The sequence below is a fragment of the Cetorhinus maximus genome, chromosome 7, assembly GCF_964194155.1.
Source record: "Cetorhinus maximus chromosome 7, sCetMax3.hap1.1, whole genome shotgun sequence".
Classification (NCBI taxonomy): domain Eukaryota; kingdom Metazoa; phylum Chordata; class Chondrichthyes; order Lamniformes; family Cetorhinidae; genus Cetorhinus; species Cetorhinus maximus.
The window spans coordinates 23,537,196-23,562,663 of NC_135885.1; the positions used below are offsets into that span (position 1 = coordinate 23,537,196).

Consider the following 25,468-nt stretch of genomic DNA (forward strand, 5'->3'; position numbering starts at 1 on the left):
CAGCCCTGGGCTGCAAGCATCGAGAGCTGTGTAGTTTAGATATGGCACCCGGAGTGAGGAAAAGGTGGGGTAATGGCATGGCGGGCAATTCAGAGGCCGCCCACCAGCGAGACAGCATGTTTCCGGTGGCTGCATAATTAATGAGGCGGGAAGCAGATGACACAGCACAAAAACCCACCCTTGCGGCTGGTGGGAAAGACGTCTAATTTCATGCCCGCTACCTCACTTAGTGCAATTCTGGGACACTTCCACCTTTCGTTTACTTGCTGCAGTGCATCCTATAGATAGCACATACACCGAGGGAGGTAGTGAATGTTTACATTAATATTTTGCTGGATATGTTCTTTTTACAACATTTACAATATCATCCCATATAACCGAAAAATTCCTATCTCTCTGGCATTTCGCTTTAGCAGAGTTTAATTGCCTTTTCCCAATCTTCAATTTTGACTCTATAAATATTAGTATCTATAATCTTAGGGCAGTATGCAGAACTAGAATGAACATACAATATTATTAATGTGCACAACCATTTGTACAGTATTATTCTATCCATTATTTTAACAGAGTAATTCACCTATTTATTGTAGCCAGGCTAATAATTGCTGACTTAATGGCTAAGATTTTGCAATAAGAAGGGCGACAAGGCTTTGAGCACTCACTGGTTATAAAGAGCGAAGCAGAAAGCAATTTCCAGCCTCCGCACATGCGGTTAAATACAGAAATCTGTTGTCTGGTTTGCCCTGCTCCTACACAAGCTTCACTACACTCATACCTCGCTGAAAGATTCTGCATTCAAACATATGAAGGACATGATGTTATGGTACTAATCCACTAGATACCAACTAACACCAGCAAAAGTTTGGGTAATTCAAGTAAAAATTAAGGCTTACTAAATGGTTAAAAATTGATTACTGCCAAACAATCTCTCTGGCACTGAAACTTTACTTTTACAAGTGTAGGGTCTCATTTCTTCAGATTCTATCATTGGAGATGTAAAAAAATATATTTTTCCCTTTTCTTTCTGTTTCAAGTGTCCCTCTTCCTTAATCCCTTTTTCCCTCTCTCTCTATTTCATTCTATGTACATGATTTCACACTGAATTAAATATTCTAATTGACACTTCCTGGTTTACACTCTGGTGTTGCAGTAAGGGTTCTTCAAACTGAATGGGTAAGGAGACATGGGACTAGATTTTCACCGCGATGGAGACCCTCTCCGTCATTGCAAAAATGGCAGAGGAGGCCAAAATCTAGAAGTCCTGCCCCTGAACACAGAACATTTCATTTTTCCAATAGATATTTAGAATTTTATTTTATTTCAGCATGGCTCCTCAGATCCACCCATAGTGGATACTGGGTAAGTTGGCATGGAGGGTGTAAGGGCAAATGGTGGTGTTTTGGCATTAAGTTGGCATAGGAGCTGTAAAGGACCATGGGGATGTGGATGAATTTTAAAGGAAACATTGAAAGTTACTGTTGTAATGTAGGAAATGCAGTAGCCCTTGTTCTACTGTTAACACATTCTGCTATCTGACTTTTATGCCACAATTAGCCCCTGCCTCAATCTTTAACACCATCATAGGTTGGCATGGAGGGTATGAGGGGCCATGGAGGACGGGTAGAGTGGCATGGGTTGACATTGAAGGTATGCAGGGCCGTGAGAGGTGGGTCGAGTGCCATAGGTTGGCATGGAAGGTAGGAGGGTCTATGAGGGTGGGTGGAGTAGCATGGGTTGGCATGGATATGGCATGGGGAGCGTATGGGGTAGGGATGAGGGAGTGTGAGGGATGAGAGCTGTTTTTTTTTTATTTAATGCTTTTCAAAAAAGAATCTTTGACAAAGTGCCAGTGTACTGGGGTAGGCTTTCTGTCCAGCCAACACCCAGCAGCTTCCGCACTCGTTCCGAGGTCACCTGGACCCACTCCAGAGAACCTTACAGCCCAGAATGACAATCCCAACTTCCAGGGCACCTTTCTCCCAGGTCGGTTTTGCGGAGCTGGGAAACGTCCCGACTCAGCGCTCCTGATCAGGGAGGGAAAATTCGGGTCATGCTGTTGCTTGCCTTGTTCACACAGATTCTAGATCTGTTGTATGGACATGTCTGGCAATCACAAATCACAGTTCTGAAAGCCCACAGAAATTCGGGGGCAAGCGTATGCATACCCAATGGCGAGTGCCATTCATTCACTGAAGACAATAAAATCTGGGCCAATATTTTTTTAAATTTTCAGTTCTCACTGAAAATAACCCCTCATCACTTCAAATCTCTTTTGATTATAAAAAATACACCTAAATATTCATAAGCATCCACTGTAGATTGGTATTGATCTATTTACCTGAGCCATCGTCACTAGGGCTTTCAGTTTCATGTATCTTGCTGTCGGTTAAACCTGTAGCCATGATGATGTTCTCACTGAAATAGAAACATGTGGAGGATTGTTAATATTTCTGAATCATATTATTTTAGGATCATATGAATCATTAAAATATAGCAATTACTCTCGTATATTCTTGGCACATTCTGCTCTTTAAAAGGTGGTTTCCCACCTTTCCCACAGTTTCTGAAGGTGATGAATCATGCTGGATATGCTTCTATGGAGACTGGAGGCACTCTGGTACCTCATCCAAATCACCATTCTTCATGTTTAGCTATTTGATCAAAAAGAACACGTTTACAGTTTCACTAGAAATACTGATGAGATACAAACTGCTTCGCACAATGACCAGAGCAACACTCTCATCACAATGTTCAAACAGAACCCAACCAATAAATGCTCTTCAGGATACAATGGCCTCACCCTAGTACACTACCACTCCTTGGAATAAGTTCTCTTGGTGAACCATAAACTCAGCCATGCTGTACAGTTCACTCCTTACAACAATGCACCATTGTTTCAATATTCACCAAGTATATTACACCATAATGTGAATGTAAATGTATTAACGAAGATTGAAATTTGCATTTATATCGCTTCTTGTGTTTCATAGCCAATTGACTACTTTTGAAATGTAGTCATCGATATTCCCACCAAGCTGCACAGGTGCACAGTCATGCAGCAGCCTGAAAGGTTCTGGGATTAATTAAAGCTGCACAAAAACTAAAATTAAAAGGAACACAGACTAAAAAGCAGAGCTGCAGACAGCAACTACATTTTAAAGGGAACATTGAAAGTTACTGTTGTAATGTAGGAAATGCAGCAGCCCTTTTTCTGCTATTAACACATTCTGTTATCTGACTTTTATGCCACTATTAGCACATGCCTCAGTCTTTAACACCATCATTACGCTGTGGCTCAGTCCATTGCACCCTCGCCTTTGAATCAGAGGGTTGTGGGTTCATGTCCCACTCCCGGAAACCAAGAACTGTGATTGTACTCAAAAGAGTTGCAATCTGTGACTGTTGATAACTCGAAAAGAGTATCATTACCACTCCCTGTCTTTTGTCCATGACAAATCCCTCCTGAGCTCCCACCTATCCCTGCCCTTGTATTTTACTCCAGCTGCTCCACTCCCTCTCTTCCACAGTATAAAATCCATCACATTTCTACCTCTCTTCGGTTCTGGAGAGTCATACAGACTCCGAACGTTAACTCTGTTTCTTACTCCACAGATACTGCCAGACCTGCGGAGCTTTTCCAGCATTTTCTGTTTTTATTTCAAGCATCCGTTGTATTTTGTTTTTAATGTAGCAGCCAGCTTGTTGTTTGTGGGAACTTGTACACAATGTGATAATGACAAGATAATCTCCTTTAGTGAGATTGGTTGTGGGAGAAATATTGGCTAGGATACCAGGGAGCACTCCCTTGTCCTTCAAACACCGTTCTGGGATCTTTAATGTCCAATTGAGGGGGCAGACGGGGCCTCCTCCAACAGTACAGCAGTCCCCCAATGTTGCACTGGAGTGTCAGTCGACATTGTGTGCTTGGATGGGGGCTTAAGCGTATTACATTCTGATTCAGAGGCGAGAGTGCTACCAATTGATTCCGGGCTGACAACTGTTCCAGAGAAGAATCATATTGGACCCGAAATGTTAACCCTGCTTTCCTCTCCACCGATGCTGCCAGGCCTGCTGAGTTTTCCCAGCACTTTGTTTTTATTTCTGACACTTTGCCAGCTGGCAGTTACCAGGCAGAGTGGATGGTCCGCCTGTTATGGAAATGAGATGGTATGTTACTAATAGGTTAATGCTCAGGTGGCAAAGTTGAAAATTACCCCCATTGAGCCCAATATCCTTCACTTTGAAGGTGGCAATATTTGCATAAAATTACAAATTTCTTGCTGGCACTGTCAATACAGAAAATGAAAGAACAGTGTTTAAAATAAAGCTCGACACTCTCTGCAGTCCTTATTGACCAAGTTTTTCCACTTGTGACCATTTCCTCATCTAGACTGGGCTCAATCTGACCTTGCAAATGATCGGCTCAGAATTAAACCCAACCCATCACTGATGTTTCTGAAATAAATACTTCTAGTTTGCACTGCACAAATGTCTCCATCGTGAAGAAGCTGAATTGCAGCATTTAAATTGATGTTTAAACATATCTTTGAGAAAGTTGCACTATATCGACATGTTTAATCATTTACAGTTGAATTAGATTAGCTGAAGGAAAGTTCTATTTTTTGAATTCCAAGTAACTCTATGTGGCCAGAAATTCCCCCTCCCCGCCCACCGGTCAGGGGGGTTGTGCGGGGGTGGGTGGGTGCAAACCCGATTGGCGCCCCCGATCGGGGACGTGCCGCCATTTCAGGTGGGTGGCCAATTAAGGCCCGCCCAGCGTGACACTAGCCTGGAAGCACTGAGCACTCCCTGTGCGGGCGGGCGGGGGATTCCCTGAGGGGTTCCCTGCGCGTGAAAGAGCGCAGAGATCTCCCCGAGGCACGGATGTACCTCAGGGAGATTTGTTTCAGTGCTAAAAAGTTTGAAATAAAAGGTTTTTAACACTTTTAAAACACGTCCCCTCATGTGACACTATCACGTGATCTGGGCCACGTCAAAGAATAAATGTATAAATTTTTATTAGATTTTAAAACAGTTCATGAAACCTCATCCCGCCCGTGGATGAGGCTTCATGTAAAATGTGAAGGCCGCCTGGGCTCTTCGCCTGCCCGTCAACCTTAAGGTTGGACGGGCAGCTCATTAAATTGTATTAATTAGGTTTTAAATGGCCTTGTTAGGCCTTTGACAGTTCGGCGGACACGCAGCCGACTCGGCTGTGCACCCGCCAAACTGAAAATCTAAATGACGCGCGGTGACATCGGGACACCCGCTTGACATCACCCCGCGTCATTTTATGCGTCGGTGAGCGGGCCCCGCCCCCGCTCGCCGACAGGAAAATTCTTCCCTAGGTGTTTGAATTTGCTTCCTGTATGAACGTATAAATATACGTTAAAAAATCTAAACGCTTACATATCAGCTCTTATGATCGTTCATGCAAATTAAATATTGTGCTTTGGCAAACTCACATGGTGGTAACGATACTCACTGAAGCCTAGCGAAAAAGATATGCAAATGTTCAAATGTCCAAGCAACTGACACTCATCCAATCTCATGCACTTCCTGCATTTCAATTTTTCATTTAACACATCCAAAAGGGCGCAAAGGATATTGAAGAGCTACGAAACAAAAACAAAAATACCTGGAAAAACTCAGCAGGCCTGACAGCATCTGCGGAGAGGAATACAGTTAACGTTTCGAGTTTGTAGGACTCTTCACCAGAACAGAAGAGTCATTCGGACTCGAAACGTTAACTGTGCTCCTCTCCGCAGATGCTGTCAGACCTGCTGAGTTTTTCCAGGTATTTTTGTTTTTGTTTCGGATTTCCAGCATCCGCAGGTTTTTGCTTTTATATTGAAGAACTAACCTGGTCAATGCACCAAATGGAATACCTGAGACGAGATTTTCACCATGACGGAGAGGCTCCCTGTCATGGCCAAAATTCCAGAAAAGGCCAAAAATTCTAAGTCCCGCCCCCGAACATGGCATGTCCCATTTTTGTGGGGGGACAGGAGTGGAGTCGGGCTGGAGTTCACAGATGCGTGGTTTACAAAGGAGGTTGGCCGTTCAAATCACCAGCTGCCTCCACCGAAGTGGGGTTTTGGAAGGCCAGGAGTGCGAAAGCCGGAGAATGCAGATTACACCAGATAAGAGGAGGTCTGAATTTGGTGGATTTGTTTGGATAGCCAGGGTACATCTTTGTAAGGTACCTCTTTAGATTTGGAGCCAGGACACCTTTGGGAGAGGTAAGACACCTTTTGGGATTGTTAAAAGCGAACATGATTATGCACTTTTTATGCACAAACTCATTGGAACTGTCAAGTTGTCAAGGAACTGTCAAGCTGCAAAAGGATACTAGGTGAGTTGGCATGGAAGGGGTAAGGGCAAAGGGTGGTGGGTAGGGGCATGGGTTGGCACAGGGGCTTTAAAAGGCCATGGGGTTGTGGGGGGAATAATTAGCATGAGGAGGGCATGGGGGCAGGGTAGAGGAGCATGGGTTGGCTAGGGGGCATGAGTGGACATGGGGTGGGGGGCATGTGGCAGCATAGGTTGGCATGAACGGGGCATGGAAAAAAAAAGTGTCTGTGGGGTGAGAGTCGAGGGCTGAGGAGATGTTTTTCATTTTATTTATTTCAACAAAGTGCCAGGGCACAGAGGCAGGCCTTCTGCCCAGCCCACCTCCACACCCAGCGGCCTCTGCACTCGTTCTGGTGGTAGCGGGCCCGGCCCGAATTCCAATCCAGCCCCTCCCCCTCCCCCTCCCCCCCACCCCACCCCCAGAACAAAAATCAGAACTGCGGGTGGCCATTTTTAAAGGTCGGGTACGCAGAGCTGGGAATTCTACTGCCTCTGCATACCTGACCCAGGAACCAAATCTAGGCCCTGGTGTCCTAAGATTGCTAAGTCAGAGGTGACAGGTGAACCAAAGCAAGTTGTTAATTACCGGTGAGTCAGTGTAAATTGAAGAAAATAGCAGTGAAACAAGTTACTGGCATAGGTTTTATGCCTTACAAGTTCATTAAAGACCAACATAAATTGTATTTGCATCACACTGTTGCTATGTGGTGGAAACACATCATGCTGCTACATGCATGAAGTCCAAACAGAACAACAAATTACTGTGCGTTCAGCTGTTTCTTGATGACTTACCTCGTCGACAAGAATCAGAACCTTTAACCTCGGAGATCTGGGTTTAAATTTTGAGTCTCACAGGAGCGTAAGGTAAAGCCGAAACTTGCCCTCTGGTACTGCAACTCACTCAGCCGTGAATTTAACACATTCCAAAGTTCAAATATCTTTGACAAAATTTTGCAAATCAGCTGTCAGCAACCAGGCCTGCAGAGAGTGTGGCTTTTGCAGACATGGATATTTTGTGGCTACAGTTTTGTGCTGTGATGCTCGTTTGCTTCAGTAATTTAAAAGGTTACTCATCTAATTAGAACACAGGCCATCTGGATTATATTTCATTTGCTTAAAGTCTCTGAACAGATCAGCAGGAATCCTCTAGGTCTATAATAAAATAGTATGCTTTCCACGTTTGACCTCTTAACTATTGCCAATTTGGTAAATTTAATTCAAATTAGTGACATATTGGATTGAGCTTGTCTTTACAATTTCTATTTACTCTCAAACCTCCATCAGTCATCCTGTCTTTTCCAGTTACAGCCGATGGCTGACCTGCTTTTTAATTCTAGCACTTTCTCTTTTTATTTCAGTTTTCCAGCAGAATTAATGGCCAGTTAAGTGCCTCACCCCTGCTCTGCCACTGTTTTTACCTGCGGCAGAGAGACCCCCAGGCTAAGCGGGTAGCCTGGCAGCTTTTACTGGATGAGCTGGTGTCAGGCAGGAAGTTTGGTCGGGGTGGGGGGGTCGAGTGTTCCTTCTTTGTGGGGGTTCCCCTGTGCCAATTGGAAGCAACCCCCCAACAAGATGAAACCACCCGCCCCCCCACTCCACTGACTGTTTAACCCTCCCTCAACCCCTCCCTGGGGTCTGTCAGCCAGACCCCGCTAACACCCGGTACTTACCTTCAGTCCAGCTTCCATACCCTCCTCTTCTTCAGGTCCTACCTGTAGTCACAGCAGTGGCCACCACTCGAACCTGGCGCTGTTGGGGTTTCACAGCTGTTGGCCAGTCCAATTGGCCCGCAGCTCTCTAAGGCGGGACTTCCTCAACAGATGCGGCCGAAAGTCTTGTTCTGAGCCAATTAACGGCCCGCCGGAGTGTAAAATGGCTGCAGGGCAGCCAGCTTTATCGTGGGTGGGCACCTACTTTTGAGTTGGCGGGGGGCGGGGGGGAGGGGACATGAACATGGTGCCTCATAAAATCCAGCCCTTTAATTTGTCCTGTTAGGTACCATGACTAACCATTGAAGCAGATAAACAACCACTACCACAGCCGCCTTAGCTCTGTGGCTCAAACAGCTGCCATTACGCTCGCTGTGTAGTTTTATACAGATTTAAAAAGCTATTTTTCTTTCAATCTGTTAGAAATGACTGCAAACTTCCAAGTTAATTTGCAGACATTTATTTTGTAATACCATATCCCTGTACAAGCATTGAGTGGTTTTAATGGCGCCTTCAAGTGTCATACTTCCTCCTCCTGCCTCATCCCCAAGCTAAGGAAGGTGCTTGGGATCAACAGCTGCAGTGTGGAGATAAAGGCAATTTTTTTTTGATTTTTAAAAAAAAATATACATGTTGTGTATCATAGATAATGGGTAGGAGAAGAAAATGTCATTATGTGTGGAAATTATGTTCCTAACATTTCTCAATGTGAACTGCACATTGGAATTGACGGAAGCGATCAAGGCCTCAACTGAAGACTTCAGTTTGGCATCAAAAATAAAATCCACAGTATAACCATAAACGGAAAGGAAATGGAACTGTTAGAAGTGCAAGTCCATCAACATGTGAAAAAGATAGATATACTAATGTGCTGAGCTCACAAGAATCACAACCAAAACCTTCATTTGTCTTTTCTCTTTTGGGTGCTGATTGATTGGATGTATATTTTCAGCATTTCCTGGTTATGTTTGACCAGGTGTTCATGGTTTTTCTCTTTAAACGATTGATGTGTGTGTGTGTGTGTGTGTGTGTGTACACATCATAATATATATAAAAATTGCCAAATATAACAATGATATTTATATTATTCTTTCAAATTTCCCCACTAACAGGATAAAAATATGGCTTGCTCTACAAAAAGTGGCTGGTCTGCACCATCAGAACAGCACCCAGGTGATGAAAGGGAAAAATTTCCCCATCCATCAGAGAGCAAGTTTTCACAGCTCTCCTCTCCCCTCAAGATCCTAGCCAGCATAAAGAAAGAAAAATCACTTGGATTTCTAGAACACCTTTATGACCTCAGGCCAAATCAAAGCACTTTATTGCCAGCAGAGCACTATTGTAGTGTAGTCACAGGGGGGGTGAGATAATGACCAGACAATCTGTGTTATTGATTTTGGACAAGAGATAAATATTGGCCAGGGTCCCAGCAGGAGGGGGGTTTGTTTTATGAGGAGATACTGAGTAGACTAGGAGTATATTCCCTTGAGTTTAGACAGATGAAAAATAATCTCATTTAAATATATAAAATTCTTAAGCAGCTTGACAGGATAGATGCTGGGAGGCTGTTTCCCCTGATTAGAGATTCCAACAAGGGGTCAGCCATTTTGAACTGAGATGAGGAGAAATTTCTTCACTCAGAGGGTTGTGAATCTTTGGAATTCTCTACCAGAGAGAGCTGTGGATGTCGAGCTGTTAAATATGTTCAAGATAAGATTGATTTTTCAATATTAAGGGAGTCAACGGATATGAGGATGCTGCGGCAAGGTGGAATTAAAGTAGATCAGACAAAGACCAGATATCTAGAATGCTGTGAACTTTGTCACCGATGTTGATGTGACAGCTCTTAAGATTGATCATCTGTGTGTCAAGGCTATGGCATGATGCACAGCAAAGGAATGTGGAAATGCTACTCCAGTTGACTACAGATTACAAGAAAAACCATCAGCTTCGAGAAGATTTTGGAGAATTTATTTGATGGAATTTTAAATTCCGTTTAGCACATAACTGAATGAATGCCGTATGAATGATTACGTTCTGCAGAATAGCATTTTCAAATAAGCAGCAGCAGTTTATCCTGCAGACTGAAGAACGTATCGCACATTATATCGAGTATGCTAAATTTGAGTATTGTTGAAAAGAGAGACATGTCTAAGCTTTTCATCTTGCACTCATCAGGACACTCACAAGAATACCAATATAAAAGAGGGAAAAACAACAATTTATACTGTAGTGGACAATATTTGCTAAATAATCCTCAGCATGCTAAGAATTACACTGACAACTAATTTAAGATTGTCACTTGGGCTCGCAATGTGGCGCATCTACGTGTACTGGAAGCTACACATATTAATACACAGGGCCCTATTCTTTGCAGACAGAAAGAACATGTACATACATTGCACCTGTTTTAGCTAAACAAAGTGAATGACAGCCATTTGCTGACTCATTCCTCAGGGTCAAGCTGGCTGGTTTAAATTTCAAACAATGCTTGGCAGTTAACTGTCAGTCACCACCACTGGTGCAATCTCCATGGCAACGCCACTTGCCAACCAATCAGCACTCTCTTCACGTACAGCATAAATTGATGTTTTTTCCCCCTTATTTTGGTATTCTTGCAAGTGTTCTGATGAGTGAAAGATGAAAAGCTTAGGCATGTCTCTTTTTGTCAGCAGTATGCCAAATTGTTTTCACGACTGTTATTTTGGCTTTATTTTCAGATGTTGGGATGGACATTCAATGTGCTAAGAACATTGCTCTTTCACCCTTCAGTTGTGTGGAGTAATGAGTTAAAAAATGTATTTTGACATTCTGAAGGGTTTTTGGTTGATGACATGTCCGCATTGAATAACGGAGCAGGCTTGAAGGACCAAATGGCCTACTCCTGCTCCTGGTGTTCTTTTTAAGAGCTCACCTACTCCCGTTCAAAATTGTGTTATGAAATATTTTACATTCACCCGAGAGGGCAGATGAGGCCTCGATTTAACATCTCAACCGAATGATGTTATTTCTGAGTGCAGCACTCCCTGAGAACTACAACAAACTGTCAGCCTGGATTATGGGCAGAATTTTACGGTCCCGAAGTCAATGAACTTTTGAATGGCTCGCCGTATTTTATGGCCCCGGCCCCACCCTCACCACTATGGGGCTGTAAAATTCCACCCTATGTGCTCAAGTCTCTGGAGTGGGACTATGAAGCCATAATCTTCTGAGTTAAAAGTGAGAGCCCTGCAAACTGAGCCACAGCGTGGGTTATCTCACATGGCAGTTCATTATAGAAGTGGCCATAACAATTGCACCTGTGAAGGGTGGACAGGAAAATGTCTGGAAAGAAGGCATCACTTGTTTGTGAAGGAAGTTATCTAAATTCTTCCAAGGAAAAAAATATACAGATTGCAGAAGGCTTGTTGAGTAATGCATTCAAATTGGTATTTCATTTAGCTAGTTAAATGCTTAAAACTGTACATGTAAATACCATTCTATTATAGGTTTCACACTTAACAATTCCACTATAAATGTAGAAAGTAATTTAGGCATTATCCCTAAGTTTGATGTAATTTGCTCAATTGCAGTTAATTACTAAATGACCAGGGCATCAATTAAACAATTATTATGCAAGGACTTGATTAAAATTAGCCAACTAATAACTCTGCGCACATACACAAAAAAATCTTTTTAACCATCTGGCAAATCAAAACAATTGACTAATGTGAAACAAGACCTGGGGAGATAAACAGAGATGTCACAAATTTTGGAAATGTGAAATCAAACGGAAAATGCAGGCTCATTTGTTTCTTCTGTTACAGGTTTTGATCCATCTTTCCCGCTTTTAGTGAAAATACAGGAGGTCACCCTGTATAGGTTTATAATAAGGGAGTAGGGAAAGCAGAACAAATTTGACAAATCTCTCCAGGCAGTGAAAGGACAAGGCAGAGGGCCGCTCTGCAGTGATGTTTCCAGGAGTTTTATCTGGAAGTACAACATTTATTTTAGAGCACTGAGGAAAATCAGAGTAATGGTAGAAGAGACCAGAAACTTCTTTTTTCATTTGTCATTCAGGTCTTTGTAACAGATTGCCTTAGCAAAACAAAAACTCCTATACGACTTGCAGTAAAACATTAGGATACACAAGAATTAGAAGTAGGAGTAGGCCATTCGGCCCCTTGAGCCTGCTCTGGCATTCAATAAGATCATGGCTGATCTGACTGAGGCCTCAACTCCACTTTCCTGTCGCCACCCTGTAACCCTTGATTCCCTTATCCATCAAAATTCTTTTTAATTCAGTCTTGAATATATTCAAGGACCCAGCCTCCACTGGAGAAGAGAATTCCACAGACTAATGGCCCTCAGCGAGAAAAACATTTCTCATCTCAGTCTTAAATGGGTGTCCCCTAATTTGTATACTGTGTCTCCTAGTTCTAGACGCCCAAGGAGAAACAAGGATAAGCTGTCATTATAAGCATCCTTCCTACAACAAGAGGCTGAGAGAATCCATTCAACTACTCCAACAGTCCAGCTGCATTGTTCCATAAGAGTCACAAGCGTGTCCGATTGCTGATATTCTCGAGCTGCCCAAAAGAAAATGGCAACTGGTGTGGCAAGAGATTGAACCATTCATTGTGCCCAGTTAACTTTTATATTGCAATTCAAGCTAGTTAAAGCCAATCTTCTTGGTCAAAGAAGAATATGGCAGAAGGAATATGATGTGAATAAGTGTGAAGTTATCCACTTTTGTAGAAAAAAAAACAGAAAGGCAAAGTATTTCTTAAAGGGTGAGAGATTGGGAAATGTTGATGTCCAAAGGGGCCTGGGTGTCCTCGTTCATGAGTCACGAGAAGCTAGCATGCAGGTGCAGCAAGCAATTAGGAAGGCAAATGAAGTCCTTCATCACAGGGGGATTAGAGTCCAGGAGTAAAGATGTCTTGCTGCAATTGTATAGAGCTTTTGGTGAGACTGCACCTGGAGTACTGTGTACAGTTTTGGTCTTTGCCATAGAAGGAATGCAACAGAAGTTCACCAGACAAGTCCCTAAGATGGCGGGATTGTCTTTTGAGGATAAATTGAGGAAACTGGGCCTGTATTCTCTGTATTCTGTAGAGTTTCAAAGAAGTGAAGGGTGATCTCATTGAAACTCAAAATTCTTACAGGGCATAACAGGGTAGATGTGGATAGGATGTTTCCCCTGGCTAATAGATCTAGAACCAGGTGGCACAGTCTCAGAATAAGGGGTAGCCATTTAGGACTGAGATGATGAGGAATTCAGAGGGTACTGAAGCTTTGGAATTCTCTACCCCAGAGGGCTGTGGAAGCTCAATCATTGAGCATGTTCAAGACAGAAATCAATAGGCTTCTGGATACTAATGACATCATGGGATACGGGGATGGGGGTGCAGGGGGAATGGTGTAAGAGGTAGATGATCAGCCATGAACTGTTTGAATGGCAGAGCAGGCTCAATGGATCAAATGGCCTACTTCTGCTCCTAGGTTCCTATGTTCAAAATTTTAAAGGTCTGAAAGGATGAAGGGAGGATAGAGGGGTGGACAGTTGGAAAGACTTAAGGCAGGAACTCCAGAACTCAGGATATGGACGACCGAAGGCATGAATGCCAATGGTGGGGTGAAGGGGGCTGGTGGAAATCCCAAAAGGATGGATTTGTAGGAAGGAATTCTTGGAGAGTTTTAAGGTAGGAAGAGATGACACAGAGATAAGGAGGGTGAGGCCAAGGAGGCATTTAAACATGACAATAGGAATTTTAAATCTGAGGCACTGGGGTAGATCGGAGGCCAATGTACATCAGCAAACATGGGCCTGATGGATGGAATGGGAATAGGTTAGAATATGGGCAGCAGAACACTGAATTAGCTCGAGATTATAGAGAATGAAATATGGAGGATGGGCTGAAGGGCATTTGAATAAATCAAACCTGGAGGTGACCATTGTATGGTTGAAGGTTTCAGTAGCAGGTGGGCTGAGCCAGTGACAGAATCAGGTGACGCCATGGAGGTGGAAGTAAGGGGTCCTCATGAGGAAGAGGATATGGGGGTTGGAAGCTCAATTCAAGTTGAGACAGGTCGGCAAGGTCGTAAACAGTCTGCTTAGGCCTGAGACTATGGCTAATGAGGGGGGCAAGGGAAAGGAGTTTGTGGCAGGAGATGAAGACAATGGCTTTGGTCTTCCTAATTTGTAACTGGAGGAAATTGCGGCTAATCTAGGATCGAATGTCAGGCAAGCAGCCTGACAACATCAAGATGGTGGAGGGGTCAAGTGAGTTGGTGACGGAGTTGGGTGTCATCAATCTAAAAGTGGAAGCTGATATCATGTTCTTGGGTGATCTTGCTGAGATGCAGCATGTTGATGAGAAATAGAAGGGGCTAAGGATAGATCCTTGGAGGACTCCAGAGCATTCATTTCTTGTTCCTTTTGCTACATAACTTCCCAATCGGGAACAGTAAATACATTCATAATACAGTTGTCCAGCTCTGGAAACTTCCCTATAGGGAAGTAATCAGTTCTCTGACTAATACTACTTTGCTTCACCTGAGATGGTGGGTTGATTTGAGTTGCCAATGACATTTTTACAATCCAGTGACTAGCAGTACTCCAGTAAGAAACATTAAGGACAAATAGGCTATTCGGCCCAGCGAATTTCATCTGGTCTCTCTCTCGCTCCTTCTCTTCAGATACCATGCCCTAAGAGGACACTGCCGACTATGGATTTCCAAGTGTTGGTCTGTGATTATGCTTGGCTAGGTGCTATAGTGGTTTGCCATTACCTTCTGCAGCTTCTGGCCGGGAGAATCTCCTGCTCTAACCACCTGCCATTAGGCATATCAGAAGGATTTACAGGTTGACAATCATCCTATTAGGCCACACTATGAAATGCACTTTCCTTGGCTATCAAGTCCTGGAGTGGGACTTGAACTCAGAGCTTCCGGCTCAGAGGCAGGGATACTACCCACTGATCCGCAATACCCTCTTCATTTCATCGCTGGACAGAAACATACCCGTACAATTTGTACTGTACCTGGTATCTTTTTCTCTTCTCTCCCAATCCTCAGATGGAAGGCTCCACTACCACGAAGTGCTCAACGGTTAGATGATAGCAAGTAACATTCAATGCTGTGGTCAACGGAGTTTGAATCGATCCAACATCATCTGAGATCAGGCAGAAATCAGGCCCCAAAAGTGCAACTCATACTCTGCTGCTGGAACTGATGGCTTTCCCCAGAAATATCTTCTTGAAGTCTTGATTTACAATAGTATCTTAGACACATCCAATGTGCAAAATGATCATTTAGTATTTTGTTACAATATGAGATGACTAGATTTCTTGACCTCTTTCACATATAACTGGTATTATAAACGTATTTACTGTTAAATACTGCTGAATGCTACAAGCAAATCTTAAAAATATAACTCCCACAGCATAACACTCAAAGCATTCTAATACATCCGGTTTGAATTACAATGTATTTATCTAAGGCTATAATTAGGTCAGCAATAAATGTACAGCGAGAACACACGGAAACAACTTCTTGAATTCCTGTAGTCCTTGATCTGATTGTGTTTTCACAAACACAGTTCGATAAGAAACTCTAGGATATTGACCTAGCTACACTAAAGTTTAATGATATTTATCCAGGAAGTGGCTTTACATTTTAAAAGTTACCCACCCAAGAAATCAATGTCAAGTGTATAACTTGGACTGTTACAACTCCAAGTCTCCCTCAGTGAGTTCAAGTAGACTCAGTGAGAGTAGGAATCCACTGCGTGAGCGAGATGATGATTTAGAAGCCTGTCCAATCATTTCGTGGTGAAGGGCCAACGTCAATTGATCAGAAAAAAGCCTTGAAAATAGCACAATGGCAAACAGCCTAAGGTTACCTATAAATACCATTCAATTTGCAACTAACTTCTGGAACTGAAGAGAGTCTTGTGAGGGTTAAATTTATCGGGTGCTGGTGAATTAGCAGTCCATTCTACACTGCCCAATTCTCCTTTCCATTGAAATTAATCAAAAAGATAAATCAGATGGGGTGTAAAGCAAGCCTTGAATTCACTATCGCCCCATTTTATCCTACATCTCAAGGCAAATTTCGGCAGTTCCTTGGGCTAAGGGTTTGGTTCTCATTTTGGGAATTCCACATGGGATGTACGCAAGACCCTGGGATCAAACCCCAACAGGTCCTGCCTTTTAGGGGCAAGAGTTCTACTTACCAAAAACAGACAAGTGAAGAGGGAAGATAAAAGAAACAGCATAGAAAAATGTAAAAAAAAAAAATCACAGGTCATGGGACATGGAAAAGATGCAAAAAAAAACAGTAAAGGATGACAAAACAGTGGGAGCTACAAAAAGCGAGTGTAAAAAGAGACTTGCAAAGGATATCAAAATAAACACAAAAAGTTTACAATTGTATTAGGGGAGGGGATGGCATAGTGGTATTCTTGCTGGACCAGTAATCTAGAAACCCAGGGTAATGCTCTGGGGACCCAGGTTCAAACTCCTGCCATAGCAGATGGTGGAATTTGAATTCAATAAAAATGTGGAATTAAAAGCCTGATGATGACCATGAAATCATTGTCGATTGTTGTAAATACCCATCTGGTTCATTAATGTCCAATAGCGAAGGAAGTCTGCTGTCCTTACCTGGTCTGGACTCCAGACCCACAGCAATGTGGCTGACTCCGAGCTAGGGCAACTAGGGATGGGGAATAAATGCTGGCCTAGTCAGCGACGCCCCATGAACAAATTTTAAATAAAAAGGAAAAAGAGGGTGTTCAGGCCACTTGAGAACTAATAATGGTGATACGGTAAATGAAAATAAAGAAATTATTTTGTGTCAGTATTTACAGTAGAGGAAGTATGTCAGACCAGAAGGAAGCTAATATTGAATTAGGAACAGGGACTCCTCAAAATTAACATAAGAGAAATGAAGATGATAATGACACTAAAGAGTGACAAATAACCAGGACAAGATGGTTTCCATCCCAGGGTTTTAAAAGGTAGTAGGTGAGAGCATTGCTAGTGCCCTAATTATAATCTTCTAAAGTTCTCTCAATGCGGGTGTTAAATGGATCCATGTCAGATGGCGAAGTATAAAACAAGAAAGGGTTTTTTTCTCGTTAGTAGGTTTATTCACAAAATCCAGCATCACTGATCTCTGCCTCCCAACTCCGAACCCATTTTCCCAGCTGACTCCCTTTATATGTGCTCTCAGTACCCCATCACCTGTGTATCTTTAACATAAATCAACCAACCATTAACAGCAGGAACCATTCCTTTAGATTGGAAAATTGTGTATGTTGCGCCGCTATTTAAGAAGGGAAACTAGGGAATTCTGGACTAGTTAGTCTTACATCCGTTGTCGGGAAATTATCGGGGTCTATAATAGAAGATAGTGTGACTGAGCATCTTGAAATTTTTCAGCTAATCAGACAGAGCCAGCATGGATCTGGAAAGGGTAGCTCAAGCTTGACAAATCGGACTGAATTTTTTTTTTGAAGAGGTGATTAAAAGCGTCAAGAGAATGTCTTTGGATGTTATTTATAGGGACTTCCAAAAGGCATTTTATAAAGTCTCTCACAAGCTGAAGTTCATGGAATTGAAGAAAAACTATTGAGCTGGTTAGGAAATTGGCTGAGCAGCAGGAAACAGAATCTGGATAATGGGCAGGTGTGATTAGCAGCATGTGACAGTGATGTCCCACAGGGATCTATGCTGGGGCCTCAACTATTTATTAATGAACTAGATGATAGGATAGACAGCCGCTAATTCAAATTTGCAGATGGCACTAACACAGAGCTTGTTTGCAGGTCAGCAATGATCGCGTTTTATGGAGGAACAGGCTCGAAGAGCTAAATCACCTATTCCTCTTCCTAAATGTTCCTATCTTCACCTCCCTCCATTCATTTAAGAATGATCGCTTTTAAATTCAAAAATTGAACTTTGTTCTGCTAAGGCCTGCAAGGCTCTGCATTGCATTTTGTGAGCACAATAATTGAAACAAAAATAACTAGGACTCTTTTTTACAAACACGAGAACGGCCTTCAGTCTCTCAAAGGATACATTTTACCATCAGCAACATTCTGCCACAGCTCTGGAGTAATCGTTACACAGATATATGTGCACGCACTGGTGAAAATGCTGGCTCATTGAAAAAGTAACAAAGGAAAAAAGGAAATTAAAATTTCCCGAGTTTGACAAGATGTTAAGACAACAGTAGTTTTGTTAACAGGAATATATTCAGATTCAGTTCAGTTACTTGTTGTGGGCTGCCCCTCAATTTGAGGGTGATGTCTACTCAGGGTCGAGAGTTTCTGCCGTGGGTCTTCGTGTGACTGTACAGGTTAACTGCCGACCCACAGGCCTTTGATCACATGGGGCAGGATGTCACTCAAGGTAGTGGGATCTGGAGTGCAGCATTTGCTTCTTTTTTCTTCCTCTCTGGCATTGCTCTGCCTCATTATTAAGGCGTATGGACACAAAGCATGATGCAGCTTGATAAACATGTCACCATTTTGAACAATTGGTATCAAGCTCCTCCCAGTCATTAATGTCAATAGTACTGTGCTTCAAGGAGAGTTTCAGAGTGTCTTTGAAGTGTTTTACTTGGCCCCCTGGAATGCTGGCCATTTGAGAGTTGAGAAAACAGGACCTGGCAGGGGAGATGCTTTTTGGTCATCTTGACAGTGTTCAGTCCATTGTAGTTGGTTTTGCAGGAGTTCTACCTGAATGCTCATGGAGCTGGCTTCAAGATGATACTAGCATTTGTTCGATGATCCTCCCATTGAATCCGGAGGATATGGCAGAGGCATTGCTGATGGAATTTCTCTAATGCTCTTATGTGCCACTGATACACAGTCCAGGTCCCAATGCAGTACAGGAGTGTGGTGACGATAACTGCTCCATACATTAGGACTTTTGTTGACTTGCCGAGGTCTTTGTCGCCAAAAAGTCGCTGCTGTAGTTTGTAGAAGGCTGAGCTGTCACAACAGACCTGGTGTTGGATTTCCTCATCAATGGTGACCTTCAGAGACATGTGGCTGTCAAGGTATGGGAAGTGCTCAAAATATTCCAGAGTGAGTGTCTCCTTCAACATATATGGAAGGTGGAATATTTGGCTGACCTGGTTGCTATGGGAGTTTTGCTTTGGCAACATTCAAGGACAGGCCACATTTCTTGTATGGTGAATAGAAGAGATCGAGAGTGGTTTGCAAATCTGGTGCGAAGGGGGCTACGACACTGCATTCACCCGCAAACTGTAGATCATATATGTCTTATGTAGTCAGTTTAGTTTTGGCACGGAGGTGACTGAGGTTAAAGGATTTCCCATCTAGGTGTATTTAATACTAATACCAGAGGGCAATGGATCTTTGAAGTTAATAGCCACTGTCAGATAGGTTGGGGGCTATTACACAGCCTTGCTTAACACTGATCCAGATTTTGAAGGCATTTGTTTGAGATCTCTGTCTCAACACAGTTGTAGTCATATGGTAATAAAGCAGTTGCAGGACTTTTAAAAATTTTTTATTCTCGTGATGTGGGCTTCGCTGGCTGGGTCAGCATTTATTGCCCATCCCTAGTTGCCCTTGAGAGGGTGGTAGTCAGCTGCCTTCTTGAACTGCTGCAGTCCATGTGGTGTAGGTACACCCACAGAGCTGTTAAGAAGGGAGATCCAGGATTTTGACCCAGCGACAGTGAAGGAACGGCGATATATTTCCAAGTCAGGATGGTGAGTGACTTGGAGGGGAACTTCCAAGTAGCTGGTGTTCCCATCTATCTGCTGCCCTTGTCCTTCTAGATAGTAGTGGTTGTGGATTTGGAAGGTGCTGTAGAAGAAGCCTTGGTGAATTCCTGCATTGCATATTGTAGATGGTACACACTGCTGCTACTGTGCATCAGTGGTGGAGGGAGTGAATGTTTGTGGATGTGGTGCCAATCAAGTGGGCTGCTCTGTCCTGGATGGTGTCAAGCTTCTCGAGTGTTGTGGGAGCTGCTCTCTTCCAGGCAAGAGGGGAGTATTCCACCACACTCCTGACCTGTGCCTTGTAGATGGTGGACAGGCTTTGGGGAGTCAGGAGGTGGGTTACTCTTCGCACGATTCCTAGCCTCTGACCTGCTCTTGTAGCCACAGTATTTATATGGCTAGTTCAGTTCAGTTTCTGGTCAATGGTAACCCCAAGGATGTTGATAGTGGGGGATTCAGTGATGGTAATGCTATTGAACATCAAGAAGCAATGGTTGGATTCTCTCTCTTGTTGGAGACGGTCATTGCCTGACAATTGTGTGATGTGAATGTTATTTGCCACTTGTCAGCCCAAGCCTGGGTATTGTCCAGCTCCTGTTGCATTTGGACATGGACTGCTTCAGTATCTGAGGAGTCGCAAATGGTGCTGAACATTGTTTGCTGATGATTGCACATCCCCACTTCTGACCTTATGATGGAAGGAAGGTCATTGATGAAGCAGCTGAAGATGGTTGGGCCGAGGACACTACCCTGAGAAACTCCTGCAGTGATGTCCTGAAGCTGAGACGATTGACCTCCAACAACCACAACCATCTTCCTTTGTGGTAAGTATGACTTCAAACAGCGGAGAGTTATCCTCCCCCACCACCAATTCCCATTGACTCCAGTTTTGCTAGGGCTCCTTGATGCCACACTTGGTCAAATGCGGCCTTGATGTCAAGGACAGTCACTTTCACCTCACCTCTGGAGTTCTGCTCTTTTGTCCATGTTTGAACCAAGTCTGTAAGGAGGTCAGGAGCTGAGTGGCCCTGGTGGAACCCAAACTAGGCGTCAGTGAGCAGGTTATTGCTGAGCAAGTGCCGCTTGATCACACTGTTGAAGACCATTCTATTTCTTTACTGATGAGCAAGAGTAGATTGATAGGGCAGTAGTTGACCCGGTTGGATTTGCCCTGCCTTTTGTGTTCAGGACATACCTGGGCAATAGCTGGGTAGATGCCAGTATTGTAGCTGTACTGGAATAGCTTGGCTAGGGGCGCGGCAAGTTTCTGGAGCACAGGTCTGCAGTATTATTGCCGGAATATTGTCAGGGCCCATGTCCGATATTTAATATCCACTGCCTTCAGCCATTTCTTGATATCATGTGGAGTGAATCGAATTTGCTGAAGACTGGCATCTGTGATGCTGGGGGCCTCTAGGGGAGGCTGAGATGAATCATCCACTTGGCACTTCTGGCTGAAGATTGTAGCAAATGCCTTATCTTTTGCACTGATGTGCTGGGCTCCTCCATCATTGAGGATGGGGATATTTGTGGAGCCTCCTCCTCCAGTGACTGGTTTAATTGCCCACCATTCATGACTGGATGTGGCAGGATTGCAGAGCTTAGATCTGATCTGTTGGTTGTGGAATCACTTAGTTCTGTCTATCACTTGCTGCTAATGCTGTTTGGTGTGAAAGTAGTCCTGTGTTATAGCTTCACCAGGTTGACACATCATTTTTAGGTCTGCCTGGTGCTGCTCCTGGCATGCCCTCCTGCACTCTTCATTGAACCAGGGTTGATCCCCTGGCTTGGCAGTAATGGTAGAGTGGGGGATATGCCGGGCTACGAGGTTACAGATTGTGGTTGAGTACAATTCTGCTGCTGCTGATGGCCCACAGCGCGTCATGGGTGCCCAGTTGAGTTGCTAGATCTGTTCAAAATTTGTCCCGTTTAGCACGGTGGTAGTGCCACACAACACGATGGAGGGTATCCTCAATGTGAAGGCGGGACTTCGTCTCCACAATGACTGTGCGGTGGTCACTCCTACTGATACGGTCATGGACAGATGCAAGTGTGGCAGGCAGGCTGGTGAGGATAAGGTTAAAGATGTTTTTCCCTTTTGTTGGTTCCCTCACCACCTGCCACAGACCCAGCCTAGCAGCTATGTCCTTTAGGATTTGTCCAGCTCAATCAGTAGTGGTACTACAGAGCCACTCTTGGTGATGGACATTGAAGTTTCCCCACCCAGAGTACATTATGCACCCTTGCCACCCTCAGTGCTTCCTCCAAGTGGTGTTCAACATGGAGAAGCACTGATTCATCAGCTGAGGGAGGGCGGTACGTCCAAATTTGACCTGATGCCATGAGACTTCATGGGGTCTAGAGTCGATGTTGAGGACTCCCAGGGCAACTCCCTCCCGATTGTATATCACTGCCGCCACCTCTGCCGGTGGGACAGGACATACCCAGGGTGGTGATGATGGAGTCTGGGACATTATCTGTAAGCTATGATTGCGTGAGGATGACTATGTCAGGCTGTTGCTTGACTAGTCTGTGAGACAGCTCTCCCAATTTCAGCACCAGCCTCTAGATGTTCGTAAGGAGGACTTTGCAGGGCTGAGGTTGCTGTTCCCGTTGTTGTTTTCGGTGCCTATTTTTGTGACTTTGTAGCTGTTTGATACAGCTGAGTGGCTGGCTTGCTGGGCCATTTCAGTCAACCACATTGCAGTCACATGTAGGCCAGAGGGATTTCCTTCCCTAAAAGGGCATTAGTGAACCAAATGGATTTTTGCAACAATCAACAATGGCTTTTAATTCAGATTTGTTTTACTGAATTCAAATTCCACCATCTGCCATGGCGGGATTCGAACCCGGGTCCCCAGAGCATTACCCTGGGTCTCTGGATTATCAATCCAGTGACAATACCACTATGCCATTGCCTCCCCAAACGGGTGCCTCATGAAGATGTTTCTTGGACATCCAAATTTTTGGAGCACCCAATCCACAAAACTTTGCAATTTACTGAGTCCGATGCTTTGGTCAGGTCACTGAAAGCAATGAAGAGTTCCTGGTGTTCTCAACATTTTTCTTGGATTTTCCCAGTAAAAAAGACCATATCAGAGGTTCCTCTGGAAGGTCTACAGCCTCGCTGTTTCTCTGGGAGGATTTCCTCAGCGACAGGAAGTAGGCGAATCAGGAGAATGTTGTCAGAATTTTCCCTGCTTTGGAAAGTGGGAAATACCTCGATAGTTTCCACAACAGGATTTATTTCCCTTCCTGCAGATAGTTACAATTGTCACATCTCTGAAGTTAGGGGAGGTTTGGGAGAATGATTTTTCCTCCCAAATCCAAAGAATGAATTCATGGAGTCTTGATATGAGCACATGCCCACCAGCTCTGGAATACTATCCAGACCCCAGGCTTTGTTGTTTCTCATCCATTTTTTTTGCTTGTTGCAGCTCTCACATCAATGGCGGTTCACCCATGGATTCTACCCCAGGGTTACTGGGAAATAGCCTGGAGAGTATCAGCTGCCACTGTGGATTCACAGTTGAGGTTTTGTTGAAAATGCCCTTTCCAATGGTGACAGATGTCATTGTCACATCCTTGAGAAGAGAAACACCATCCAGTGAGCGATGAGGATTTTGTCCATTTGACCTTGGTCTATAAATGGCCCTGGAGGATGTCTTGAGCTCTCTCTTCTCATTACATGTCCTTCATCTTTTGTATTTGTCTCTGGGTGTCAACCTTGAGCTGTTGGAATGCTGCCATCTTGTCTTGCAACCTTGGGTTGTTTTGACAGGCGATGAAGGTTGCTTGTTTTTGTTCCAGGGAGGTCACATATTCCAGCATCGTTTTCATTGAACCAGCCCTGGTGATGACTCAACACATGATGCTGCTCGATGTCGCCATGTTGTCATTTTGAACAATTTGTAGCAAGCTCCTCCCAGTCATTAATGTCAATGCTAAGACACTTCAAAGAGAGCTTCAGAATGAGCACAAGAACCTAGTCGACAGCTGACTTTATTTGATCCCATTGTTCTGGGACTGAGTTGGTTGTGTGAAGATTTTCCAGATTGGTTGCGAGTTGCACTTGGAATTCCTCCCTTCAACCGGACTGCTTTAAGGCTGAGGCATTGATCTTCTTCCTCATGGACTTTTGGGGCTTGCGATATCTTGGTGCTGGGGTGGATGTTCATCACCCATTGAACAAGTCGATGATCTGTCCAGCAGGCATCAGCCCCTCGCATGGATCGAGTGATACAGACATCACTTAGTTCTTTGACCTGAACAAGGACATAATCCAGGAGGCGCCAGTACTTTGATCCAGGGTGCCTACATGTGATTTTGTATTTGCCCTTCTTGGGGAAGAGGGCGTTTGTTACAATGTTCAGTTCATAGAAAGTTACATAAAAAATCGGTGTTTTAGCAAAACAACACAATTATTATCAAAGCTATTAATTAACTCATAATGCCATCCTTAGGTCCTAAGAGAGTTTTCAGATTTTCAAAATAAACTGCTGCTCTGCATCCATACAGTGCATTTATTAATCAAAGACATTTAATAACTGTTATTCCTGGGTGTTAAAATATGTACCTGGTGGGTCTCCCAATTTACCTGTGAGGTACCCAGATCATTCCTCTTGGTACTGATGTTTGAATATGCAGGCCTAATCCCCAACTGGACTGTGTGATGGGCTGAAGCCTGTAAACTCACAGGCAAGATTGACAGTGATAAACCAAAAAGCCTCCCAGGAGACTTGTAAGGTATAAAAATAATATTTTTCAGAATGTTGAGGGTGACAAAGTGGTTGAAACAATTGGGTTGTGGAGTTTTTAACCCAAAGCCGTCAAAATGATCCTTATTTTTAGGAGTTGATAGTCTTGCCCTCTCTACTAATTTGTCCATTAAATTAAATGATTGGAGCATTAGGTGAGCTGCTTAACACCCAGACTACCCACCTCATCCAATATTTCCGATATGCACTCCCAGTAATGCCCTGCACCAGAATCACCAAAGAAAGAAATTGATCCTTTAGGGTTTTGAGACTTAATAAGGCTATTACATGAACTACATTTGGAATGAAATACTTTCTTGCTATTGAATCACAAAATTGTAGAATGGCTGCAGCACAAAAGGAGGGTATTCGGTCCATCATCGTGTCCTGCTGGCTCTCTGAAAGAGCAACTCAGCTAGTCCCCGCTGCCCTGCCCTTTCCCCATAGCCCTGCAAATCTTTTATTTTCAGGTGCTTATCCAATTCCCCTTTGAAAGCCACAATTGAATCAGCCTCCACCACATTCTCAGGCAGTGCATTTCAGGTCCTAACTATTCAACTTTATAAAAAGGTTTGCAATTGGTTCTATTGACGTTCACTTTAAATCAGTGCCCACAGGTTCTCAACCCTTCAGACATTGGGAATAGTTTCTCCCTATCGACTGTCTTGATGCCTCATGATTTTGAACAACACTATCAAGTCTCCTTAGATTGGTGAAGCCAGGGTTATTCTCTTCTCAACCTTCTCTATCAACGTAATTGAAGTCTCTTATTCCTGGAACTATTTTTATAAATTTTTTCTACACCCTCTCAAAAACCTTCACATCCTTCCTAAAAGTGTAGTGCCCGGAATTGGACTCAACTGAGGTCAATCCCATATTTTCTAAAGGTTCACCCTAACT

At 43.6% G+C, this 25,468-nt stretch overlaps 1 protein-coding gene across 4 annotated transcripts in view; it reads right to left on the bottom strand.

Annotated features, from left to right (window-relative positions):
• Positions 1-25,468, bottom strand: part of LOC144682648 (CRACD-like protein) — a 199,855-nt gene that overhangs the window by 65,636 nt on the left and 108,751 nt on the right. For all 4 annotated transcript variants that reach the window (XM_078545197.1, XM_078545199.1, XM_078545198.1 and 1 more), the window contains one exon: positions 2,339-2,415. In XM_078545197.1, coding sequence (XP_078401323.1) covers positions 2,339-2,402 — 64 coding nt within the window. In that variant the 5' untranslated portion in view covers positions 2,403-2,415. The remainder of the gene's footprint in view (positions 1-2,338; positions 2,416-25,468) is intronic.